Below are 12,172 nucleotides of genomic sequence, written 5' to 3'. Positions count from 1 at the left end.
AGTGCAGCCTAGGCGGAGTAGTCGAACACAGATTCACTGGCAGGGCAAGCTAGCTAGACAGAAGTTAAGCTTGTTGCAACATGGCAAATTGAACCTCCCCCACCCTCATTCAGATCTGGCGTTTGGAACTATTTTGGTCTTCGTGTGACGTATGACCCTGAAGGTAAGGGTGTCATGGACTAAAGTAAAACAGTATGTCGGATGTGCCACGCAATGCTCAATTACATGAGTGAGAACTAGTGTGTTAGCGCAGTTAGCTCGTTAATGTGTTGACGCTGTCCAGCCCCACACACGGGGCAATCCGCGGTAGCTCGTTAACGGAGATTTGCCATGTTGTGGCGTTAACCTCATTTCAGATTAAGGCTGACAGCACTAGTGGGAACACAACGAATATGACTGCACATTTACCCGATAGCATCCTAGTGCAAAGACAAGTGGAAGCAGACAAAAACAACAAGCACGCATACAAACGTTACCGAGTCATTTAGACAGCCGTTAGCACATGATTCTCCTTATGGGGACCTGATATGTTTAATATGCTGCTGAGAATATAGCCCAGAAGAAGCGTATAGTATAGCTTTTATTTTGGAAAGAAACATTTCTCTGTAATAAACTCTCTTTTCCAAAGATGAGTGATTCCTCAATCAGATACAGGGCTCGCAAAATCGCTAGCCCGACGTCCCGGGGCTAGCGATTTTTCCAGTCGAGCTGCCCTGCTCTGCTCGTCGGCCTATCGTAGGAAGGAAAAATATATGTCAATGCTTTTGCATTCTTTCGGAAATGTAGCTGGGTAATTATGTCATTGGCATCGGTGAGCCACTGTCAATATGTGACATATTGAAATCGCGTTTGAATTTGCGCTTGTTTTTTGCTTTCACTTTGCAATCGCGCGAACTGTGTATAGAGAGCGACAGTACTGATTGGTGAGTGATGATAATTTGCGCACCAATTCCTCTGACATCGTCTTATCAATCGTTAGCTTACTATGCAAACATGACAAGTGAAATCTCCCGCAGCAAGCTTAAACATGTGAGAGGTTGATCGCAGAGAATCGCTGAGCTTATGTGAGTGCGTGTGTAAAAGCAGCAGGATATATATTTTAGTTCTGCTGAGCCAAATAAGACAGGTCAGGGTGAAGACGTGACAGCCAAAGAAAAGCTTACCATAAAACGGAAAAGTTATGACAAATCAGACTATAAGGCAAAAAGAAAGTGCAGCTTTATGGTTTCATGGACAAAATAATTTCTGTGGCTGCAATATGATGAGCTAAATAACCAGGGCTGCACATAAGTGGTCCGCAGGTGCGCATTCGCTGTCAAAATAAAAAACGCGCACAAGATAAGAAGTTACAACGCGTGTTTGCATACATAAGATTTTCAGGAGGAGGACAGACATTTGTTTAGAACTCTTAAAGATGTCGAAGAAGCTCCTTTAAGCAATTACTTTGGTGTTCCTCCACCTCCAAAGAAATGTCAGGAGTCCGAACCACAAAAGAAGCGCGTATTCTCGGAAAAGTGGTTGCAGGAGGTGAGCTGGCTTCAAACAAATGATGAACGCACAGAGAGGTGGTGCAGAATGTGCCGTGAAAATTTAATAAATGACAAATTAATAAAAAGGCATCAACATTTTTTTGTGTATCGAAAAAATATCGAACCGTGACACCAAAGTATCGAACCGAACCGTGAATTTTGTGTATCGTTGCACCCCTAATATATATATATATATATATATATATATATATATATATATATATATATATATACTGGCCTGTATGTAGCGGAGATGACAATAGAGTTTACTTTGACTTCAGCAGCAAGCGGGCGCACCGAGGGCTCTCGCGCTCACTTTATAGAATTTCGGGAAAAAAACATGGGTGCATATATAAGTCTGTATCATGATGTCTGGTGTTTTCGTGTTTGTTGTTGTTGTTGTTTTATTTTGAGAGTTGGTTATTAGATGCTGCTCCAGCCAGCCAGAGAATCCCCCGCCGCCCCGGCCGCAGCAGGCGCACCTCGCAAACGGAGGGCGCTCTTACTCCCAGCAAATGGGCAATAGAAAACCGATCGGTGCCTATCCCATTCCCAATATGCGCTGGCATGATGTCGGAGCAGCATGAGTATGAGTAATTTTTTATTTTTATTTTGCCGATGTCCGTGATGCCGCCCCCCACCACGATGCCGCCTCCGCACAAACCGCCCGTATCAAAACCCGCTACTGGGTAAAGATAATAAAATACACCATTTTAGTATGTAAAGCTTTAAGGTCACAGGTCCTGAGCATCTTCTGAGCATGTTTTCTTATAATAATAATAATAATAATAATAATAATAATAATAATAATAATAACAATAACAACAACAATGATACATTTGATTTAATAGCACCTTTAAAGACACCAAGGGCACAACAGAATAAAACACATAATAGAACAATGACAATGAAGAACAATAAAAAACACATATGGAAAGAATAATTTAAAAAACAATCACACTGATATTGATATAAGAACTACTCTGCCTGTAGTGAAAACAAGCTATTTGTGACTCAGTGCTTTTGTCTCAATGAAGGCAACTAGTTTAGTCCTAACATCAAACACGTGGTTAATTTTTGGCACTGATTTGGACAACACTAATATAATACAAAAACATAATTTCAGTCATCCGCTTCAAAATCCCCACATTCTTCCCTGTCAGATTTTGACAACAATCAGTTAACACCTGCCATTTTATCTCATTTCAGCCCAAGCAAATCCAAGCATAAACAAAAAAAAGAGAAAACTTTCGACATACCGTCAGCTTCTCTGGTCAGCAGGAGCGCAGATATTAGCAAAAACACCCGGTTATCGCGAAAAAATAGCGTGGCGTGACTTATCGCAGCAGTTGGCCATAAAAACACAAACGAAAGTAGCAGTTCCATCCATTCGCCCATATCTTGCCGTTACCTCGTGGCGGCTCTCAGAAGAAGAAAAAACAGAAAGGGGCATAATGGACACGGTAAGGTAGGCTTTACTGAAGTCACGTGACCTGGATGGGCCCCTGGGAAATTATTAAAGTATTTTAATAAAAAGTCGCCTCTAAGAGGGTCAAAATTTTTAAAGTTACAGGGAATACAAATAATATCAGGCTGACTCTGCCACAATCTGACCCCCTGTCCATGAAGAAACAGAAGGCTATCCCACATTCGTGTTTCAGCTACATGTGTTTTACAACAATAAAATAGACAATTGTTTTAATTGATGCACTCAGAAAGGTGTATTTTTGGTTCCAGCAGACATAACTTTTACCGACGTGCAACAATCAGAGCAAATATTATTTTTATATGACGTCTGAAAACGAACACAGAGCCATTATCTTGTTGAGAATGTGTTATATTGAGGGGTAAAGTTTATATGAATCACACAGGCATGATTCTACTTCTATCAGGCAAAACGCCCTCTTTTTAAAAAATAATAATAATAATAATAATCATCACTTGAGAACAATAAATATATAATTTTTATATCATAACCTACAAACTAATGTAATGTAATTTCCTTTCCAGTCACCTTTCTCACTCACTATGTGTTAATAGACCTCTCCGCATTGAATCATATCTGTTATTAATCTCTGTCTCTCTTCCACAGCATGTCTTTTATCCTGTCTTCCTTCTCTCACTCCAACCGGTCGCAGCAGATGGCCGCCCCTCCCTGAGCCGGGTTCTGCCGGAGGTTTCTTCCTGTTAAAAGGGAGTTTTTCCTTCCCACTGTTGCCAAAGTGCTTGCTCATAGGGGGTCATATGATTGTTGGGTTTTTCTCTGTATCTATGAAGCGCCTTGAGGCAACTTTTGTTGTGATTTGGCGCTATATAAATAAAATTGAATTGAATTAATGTAAACGATGATTTTCACTTTTTCACCAAGTTATACATCGCTACTTTCACCTTTAGTTGGTTGGAATGGAGGCGAAGTTAATTGGATCCGCTCTCCCTGCCAGACGCCATGGCACGACACATTTCATCACTTTTTGACAGAAAGCCAAGACTTAGTATTTGCCAAAAAACATTATTGCCCGTATTTAAACTGTTATAAATGACTTGTTAGCCTATAATCTGTGAAGCATATCTCAAACATATTTCTCATGAATGACATAAAGCCAATTTCAGCCACAGACAGACGGTAGAATCTCCAGTCAGTTTTTGGCAAAGTAGCCTTTGTATCTCCTTTATTTATCCAGCTGAAAAGTCTCATTGACAGTAAAAAAAAAAAAAAAAAAAAAAAAATTTAAAAAAAAAAGACAGCTCTGGCCAATTGGGCAGCAGACAAATAAATATAATAGTTCTATAAAGATAATGTATGTGGCCAAAACACACTGGATGATTTTATGTAGGCACAATAATCCAGAGTCATAAAGTTATTTGCAAAACTGGTCATTTCTTTATTTTATATATAACCCCTTTCATAAATTCTGTTGACTATAGTCTATTTACTAATATACGTAAAGACATTATGCTTTACCTTGCAGAACAGAATTTAGTGTGGAAGAAGGGATTACACATGCATAAACAAAAGTGAAAAGCTGGAGCTGAAAAGCAAAGAGAGAAAAATAAAAACTTAAACTTCCCATTATTTTCCAGTTAACCTCGAATGTATGAATGCTAGAAGAGGAGATGAAATTGTTGGAAAGCAGGACATTTGTGGATGTTTTTTTTAAAACCTTTTTTTTTTTTCTTAACTCAGTCTGCATCCTGCACTCAATCGTTACATTTTCTATAAGAAACAATGCAGTGAATTCGAGCCCTCACCTGCTCCCTAACACGAACAAAAAAAAGACAGTTTGTGGCCTAACTGGTGCAGACAACTGGGGAACTGAAATATAAAGTAGAAAAGGGGTAGTTTGTTAGTCAGTGAGGAGAAAGCTGTTAAAATAAAGGTTTAAATAATATGTCATCAAAGTAGCCCTTCCCTTTGTGTCTCGGTTGAGTACAGCTTCCAGAAACAGCTCTTTTATTTCTTGTTACTTTCTTTGTGTGATGATTTTGGATAAAAAGTAAGAAGACACGCTGTTAATTGCTTGGTGAGTCCAGAGCTTATAAGTTTATTTCAAAGAAATAAACAAGAAGAGCAATTTTACTTCTAATTTGTGGACTCATGTTACAAATACTGAACTTGGATAGGGAGCGGAGACAGAATGAAGAACAGGCTAGTTCATTAAATAAATAAATAAATACAAAAAATCGTAACAACACTCTTTTGTTTTAATAATTCCATCCATTTTGAGAAACAAAACACATTTAGGGGTAGAAATGACTGAAAGATTAATAGGCTCTGTTTTGAGTTTTGTTCAAAAAAGAATGACATCATATAGGGAAAAATATATATCACATATACAGGACACCTTAAACTAGTTTTTTAATTAAGCAGCAAGGCAGAACAAAGTTGGGGCTGTATCAAGACACGTGGACTAAACCCCAATTCAACCAGACCCAGAACTGATCCGGAATTAAAACAGGACTACAACAGTTCAAAATCAGGACTACTTAGGACTTAACCAAGACAGAACCAGAATCAGAACTAGATGATAGTAGCACTAAAAATCATCATAGACCTGCACTACACTTATTTTTTAATTCTACCAAAGTCCACTATTTAGATTGAGAAAAGTTTATAATTATTTAGCCTTGTTGTACAAACCAGCCTGCATAACTTAATAAATATAGAATTTGAAAAATAACAAACCTAAAAAGAAACACTAGGTACGAGATACATGAGTACCTATGATACGGTGATACTTTTGGTAAACAACCATTTGACTAACATGTGTGTCTCACCTGCTCTTGTTCCCTCTCTGTTCCTCTCTCTGTTCCTCTCTCTCGCTGCAACACCTTCTCACTCCCAAAGCGTAACATTTTACGCTAGGTGACAAATCGTCAACATAATACGTTTTCGGCTACCCACCATGTTCCGATTACCACTGGGACCACCGTTGCCTTCATCCTCCACATCTTCTCGAGCTCTTCTCTGAGCCCTTGGTATTTCTCGAGCTTCTCGTATTCCTTCTTCCTGATGTTGCTGTCATTTGAAACCACTACAGATGTCACTACGGCCATCTTCTTCTATTTGTCTACCACCACTATGTCTGATTGGTCAGCCACCACCATTTTGTCCGTATGTATCCAGGTACTCACCATAGGACGAGGGACATATCTATCTATCTATCTATCTATCTATCTATCTATCTATCTGTGTGTGTGTTCTGTGAAACAAACTAACATCTAGTGCTTTCTATCTAATAATCACACGCTGATGAACACATCAGTATCTTGCCTAAGAATGATTTGGCAGACAGACTAGAGCAGCCAGGGTTCAAACCTCCAACCTTCCAATTAGTAGATGATTTGTCACAGCCAAATCCAAATAACACTTACACAACTAACTAACTATGCAACCAATAGCTAAATAAATAATAATAATACAACAAACAAACAAAAAAACAGCAGTGGTAGACAGCATCTTTTAGTCAACTGTTTTCTTTGGTCTTAAATTGAGAAATTACATTCAAAGGCATTTAAGTTTACTTCAAATGTCTTAAACAGGACACTAGAACCAGAAAAAAAACCCACAAAACAAAAAAGGATGAAGGTTAAATCAAATTTTCAACTTTTAGACTGCCTATGAAAAAAAAAATCTGATAGTCTGAGTGGATTTTAATGCTGTTCATACAAATCCCCCAGGTCAGCAAATAGTATCTGAAAATATTGATTTGTAGGCCTAATTAATGTCCAAATTCTTTTTTCAGTCGATATATATTTTTGAAATACTTTATTAAACTTCCATCAACAAGCAGGCATCAGTGGGGATTACTCTAAATTTAATGTGTGGCAACAGTAAAAAAAAAAAGAAGGAAAAAAAAAAAGAAAAGGTAGAAAGAAAGGTAAATAAAATAGAGGTAGGCATGTGAATGGATACCAGGAACGTCCACCTGTGTTTCACCTATTCATTTACCAGCTGAAAGACATACTAGTGGAGCCCTCAGTCCAGATGTTTTTCTTCTTTTGCTGTCAGACAGATTCCTAAGGCGGATAATTCAGAATATTTGTTAATTTTCAACTGGAGATTTTAGAAAAAAACATTTAAACTTCTATAATATTAAACACAATCATAATAAGCGATTAATGTTACTGCTGTTACTAATTGGGTCTTTTAGTAGAGATTAAATAAAAATAATTTCTTCATAATTAAACTATAAATACACCCCCAGTAACTGCATATGAGAGAGTTTTACACTAGTGCCAACACATTTCAAGACACATATTAACAGTGAGGGAAACACTCACATTTCAACAAATTAACTGTACTAACCTCTCTCTGCAGTCTCTTGTCCATGATCATCACCTGGACTCCTGGGAGATTGTGGGTCACTGTGTTCATCACCATGCATGGGGAAAAACCTAATACCACAGGAAAAAATGACATAGTTTGTCGTATAGAGTTGGAAAATTTTGGGGTCAGTTTTGAAATAAAATCAATCAATTTTAAATTCAAGTGGAGACTTTTAGCTTTTATTGAGGAGTTTCAACAATATGAAATATTGAAATACTATAATAGCTACTTATCATGAAACATCCTAAATGTATGCTTGTTTGATTATTGTTCTACGCACCTTTGAAAATATCCAGATTTGAAAAACCACCATGCTGCAGCTCCAATGACATTCAGGAAAAGAAAAACAGCAAATGAGGCCCAAGCAGCCGAGCATGTTCCTGCAAAGACACAGGGAGTGAGAATATGAAATGATCTATTGTTCTCTCTCACTTACCTGGCATTTAGTTTTATATTTCACATTAAGATGAATCTGACGGTATTCAAACACCATGCAACATCTGTACCAAAAACATTCAAAAATGTCCCTGTACTGACAAGTTCTGATGCACAAAAGTAAATGAAACAAACTTGATATGATCATAAAAAGAATCACAAGATAGGACATGGTCTGAGCTTCCATTGGTGGAACTGAATTGAATATGATCATATACTGCACTGGGTAAGGCATTCATTATCCATTAACTTGTCTGTTGTTCTTAATGTTGTGCTGACTTTAGGGTAAGGCAACCACTTGTCTAAACTAGCTGCTTACCAAAGAAATCTGTCTAGATGTTCAAGTTTCCTTTGACAGGAATGGACAAAAGAGAAAACAGAATAACAACACACAAAAGCTCAGAAATTACAAAAAAATTGAGAAAGATTTGGACAAACTGCACAGCTAAATCCAAGCTGACCTCACCTGATGTCACATGCACATACAGCTGACCATGTTTACTTCCATATGCATTCGACGCTTCACACTGATAGAGGCCGTTTAGATCAGAGGTCAGACTCAGCAGTTGTAGCTTTGCACCATCTACTTTGACAGTAGACTGCAGGAAAGACTGGGCAGATCTGGAAAAACATAAACGAGGCTGAACATGAAATGTAGAGATAGGGCAGAAAAATGCGAGATGTGCTAAAAGTCCAATGAATTTCAATCAATTCAATTTTTATTGAAATACATTTTTTGTGAAGCCATTCTTAGTTTTGGTAAAGTTTTCTACCACACTAGTCTAAGGAATTTGAAAAGAAAAAGCATCTGGAAGGGATTTTAAAACTGGATTATAGAATACTTTGAACAGAAGTGGTGGCGCCAGGGTTTCTTCAACAGACTTCATGTGTCCTCACATAAATTTGGTCATGTGACTCTTTTTCAACAGGAAATGATCCCTACACGTGCCACCTACTCCAATCAGCTGTTATCAGTTAATAATGAAAAATCTCAAAAGAACATAAAATACAACACTAAAAATAAGACAAGGTTATGAGTTTGACATAAGTCACCACAGTGATTTACCCAAGAAGAAATACAGTTTCATGAAGTAGTTTACATTTTACACACAGTTAACCTTCACTTGTGGCCAGTTTTAATCTAATTGTGTACAGGGAATCTACATATATATCTATATATACACACACAAATGGGGCCAATGGGGTGGTCGTGGCTCAAGAGTTGGCAGTTCATCTTGTAATCAGAAGGTTGCCAGTTCGAGCCCTGGCTCGGACAGTCTCGGTCGTTGTGTCCTTGGGCAAGACACTTCACCTGTTGCCTACTGGTGGTGGTCAGAGTGTCCGGCAGCCTCACCTCTGTCAGTGCGCCCCAGGGTGGCTGTGGCTACAATGTAGCTTAATGAATGTGTGTATGAATGGGTCTAAATGTCTAAATGTAGTGTAAAGCGCTTTGTGGTCCTTAGGGACCAAGTAAAGCGCTATACAAATACAGCCCATTTACAAATGAGAAATGAATCATGAATTTTGGTCTTAAAATCACGATAGGGAAACTCCTGAACAAAATGCACTTGAAGTAAAAATGCAAAAACAACTAGAGTAAAACCTCGGGGGTGATTCAAGCTTGACTAAATCTGTTCAGTGAAGCTAAAAAAACATTACAGCAAGCATTACTGTCAGAGCCAGTAATGACTCTGACAGCCTGCAGTAATGACAGTTTTTGCCAGAGGGAATACAGTAAAATGTGAAACTGCTCACAGTAACTGCTAAAAACTAAACAGCTTAAATAAATACCTTAAATGTTTGTTTTGTTGATTGTTATCTGAAGAACCAACCATGACTTATTATAGCATCTACTTAAGCTGAGTAAGCTAATCCCTCAATAGAATAGAATAGCTGTTTATTGTCAGTGTACATATACAAATACATTGTGGTTGCACCAGGCCAAATATAAATAGTAATGCAGCAGGAATAATCAACAGATAAGAGAGAATATATACAAATAAAGAGGTATACAATACAAAGGCACATACTATGTGGGGGATAGTGTTTGTTTACAGTCTAAATAGCCTGGGGAAGAAGCTGTTTGTGAGTCGGGATGTTTGGAACTTGATTAACATGAGGCGCTGTCCAGAGCGCCTGTGATGGACTTTGTTCTCCTGAGACAGGAGGATCTGGCAAAGGCCTCCATGGGTGGCAAAAGGCAACCAATGATTTTTCAGGTAGTGTTAATTCCCCCTTGTGCAGCTTACCACCCAGCCAGTAGGAGAGCACGCTCTCCACTGAGGAGAAATAGAAGACCAGTTTTAGCTACTGGTTCAAAGTTATTCTTCCTCAGGATATGGAACAAGTGCAGCCACTGCTTGACCTTCTTTACCAGGGCAATGGTGTTGTGGGTCCATGTGAGGTTGGCAGAGATGTGGGTGCCCAGAAACCTGAAGTTGGAGACAGACTTGGATGGGTGCTGTCTGACTGATTGGGGCCAGGTGGTGATGGAACTTATGATCCAGGACCAGGTGGGAGGGGCATCTGAAGGTGATGATAAGATTATGGTGTTGAACGCTAGAGCATACTCACATAGCTCTTCCTATTCTCTTGATGGCTTCGCATTCTGTGCAGGGTGATGGTGATGGCATCCTCCGTGGACTGATTTGTGCTGTAGACTGTAAACTGGTGGGCGTCGAGAGAGGGAGGAAGGAGGTTTGTGATGTGCTGAGACACTATCCACCAGAAACACTTCATGACCACATGACATGAGGAGTATGATTCTGCAGTTGAGGCTGTCTATTCCAGTCCTTTGGGGGATGGGAATGATGGTGGGGGCTTTCAGACAGGTGGAGCTAGTGCCGTGATATGTTCACAAAGTTATAAGTTAAATTGACACTGGTTGGCTGTATTACACACAACAATGAGAATTCAAATCCACTCAAGTCAAGAAAGCTCCCAAACTGTCATATCCAGGTCACATTTATCTAATTTCACTAAAATTTGATGAGTAATTCTTGTGAACATAGGAAAGTGGCCATAAAATGAGAGTTATGACCTTGACCCCAGTTTGAGTGAAGACCTATTATGTGATAATTTTGTGAATATTTCACTAAAATATGAGCAATATTCTAGGAGTAGAGACTGTTGTGAATTGTGGAAGGATAAACACATGGCAGATGCCTCATCATAGCATAACTTTCCATGTTAATGTATTTTTAACTACACCTAAGGAGGAATATCTGGAAGACAAAAAGAACAAAACCTCAAAAACTTAGTAAAACATCTAAAAACAATAATAACCCAAACTTCTCTACTTGTAGATGTATATATTTACCTTAAATTATATTTTTTTCAGAACCTACAGTTTAACCACAGTCTGTTCCTAAAGCGTGCATGTTCAGGAAACACCCATCAGCTAAAGTTTAAATGTTGCCCTCTTTAATTTTCCAAAATTCACTCCCAACAACTTTATTATGTGTTATACTGTATATCACTAAATACAATACATCTTTTTGTTCCTCTGGGTTTTTTTTAAAAACAGGTTGCACAAGACAAACAAAAAGAAGCAAATTAAAGTTTCAGCTTAAATCATTACTCAAACTACTTTACCTGCTCCAGGTAAAGTTTGCGCTTGGGTTGGCTTCTGTCACACACTCAAATGAGTTCTCAGAAATTGCTCTAATGTTCACTTCTGTGGGAGGGACTGCAAAAACAGAAAGAGAACAGTGTTAATTCTGAAATGGGGAAATGCTGATGGTGTCAAAGTAATATTTCACATTTGCCGGAATCCTATCATGTCACAAAAAACCACAAATTCTGTTTTTTTTTAATTTAGTTTGAAGGAGTGATCCTATGCTACACATTGAAGGTTGCCAAAGGCTCACTTACATTCACCTTGTCTGAAAAAAGGATATTAAATTTTGTGTTCTTCTCAGGGGCTTCCACCAGATACATAACACCGCACAAAACCAGAGGAACCTGTGTTCAGTTTTAAAACAAGCCTCTATTAGTTTTGCTTCATCCTCTGCCAATCCTCATGTGTACTGAATGGATCTTATGAATGTGGAGATCGGTGAAAATAATGGACTCATTGTCTGGCTTGACAAACAAGTTTGAGACAGACTTTGTCACATGGTGTTTTGTCATGCTGGAAGTAGTAGACCAGAAACATACAAAATAGGCATGGCTAAAAACAGACATCGTCAGCAGCTTTACTTTGCAGGTTAGTGGTGTGCCCCTAAAATCATAAATGGTACCTTCATTTTCTGACTTTAGCTGCTGTAAGTTAATTCTGACCTGAACATATACATGCAACTGAAAAATTATTAAATGATGAATATTGGTAAGTTGATACCTGCGCTCATGTGAACAAAACTCATTTGAGGCAGCTGAAATA

The 12,172-nt window shown here is 38.4% G+C and overlaps 2 protein-coding genes across 2 annotated transcripts in view; both read right to left on the bottom strand.

Moving 5' to 3' along the window:
• LOC148098251 (poliovirus receptor homolog) overlaps positions 1-2,927 on the bottom strand; it is a 30,888-nt gene extending 27,961 nt beyond the window's left edge. Inside the window, exon 1 of the mRNA XM_087830064.1 lies at positions 2,789-2,927. Coding sequence (XP_087686190.1) covers positions 2,789-2,927 — 139 coding nt within the window. The remainder of the gene's footprint in view (positions 1-2,788) is intronic.
• A 4,020-nt stretch (positions 2,928-6,947) lies between these two features.
• LOC102797438 (nectin-2-like) overlaps positions 6,948-12,172 on the bottom strand; it is a 7,960-nt gene continuing 2,735 nt past the window's right edge. The window contains exons 4-8 of the mRNA XM_087830063.1: positions 11,386-11,479; positions 8,258-8,412; positions 7,637-7,736; positions 7,336-7,424; positions 6,948-7,046 (exon numbers count right to left, since the gene is read on the bottom strand). Of these exons, the coding sequence (XP_087686189.1) occupies positions 7,006-7,046; positions 7,336-7,424; positions 7,637-7,736; positions 8,258-8,412; positions 11,386-11,479 (479 nt within the window). The 3' untranslated portion in view covers positions 6,948-7,005. The remainder of the gene's footprint in view (positions 7,047-7,335; positions 7,425-7,636; positions 7,737-8,257; positions 8,413-11,385; positions 11,480-12,172) is intronic.

The sequence above is a fragment of the Neolamprologus brichardi genome, chromosome 16, assembly GCF_056152115.1.
Source record: "Neolamprologus brichardi isolate AB-2024 chromosome 16, ASM5615211v1, whole genome shotgun sequence".
Taxonomy (NCBI): Eukaryota; Metazoa; Chordata; class Actinopteri; order Cichliformes; family Cichlidae; genus Neolamprologus; species Neolamprologus brichardi.
Note: the sequence above shows the minus strand (reverse complement) of the source record. Positions and strands in the feature narration are given on the sequence as shown.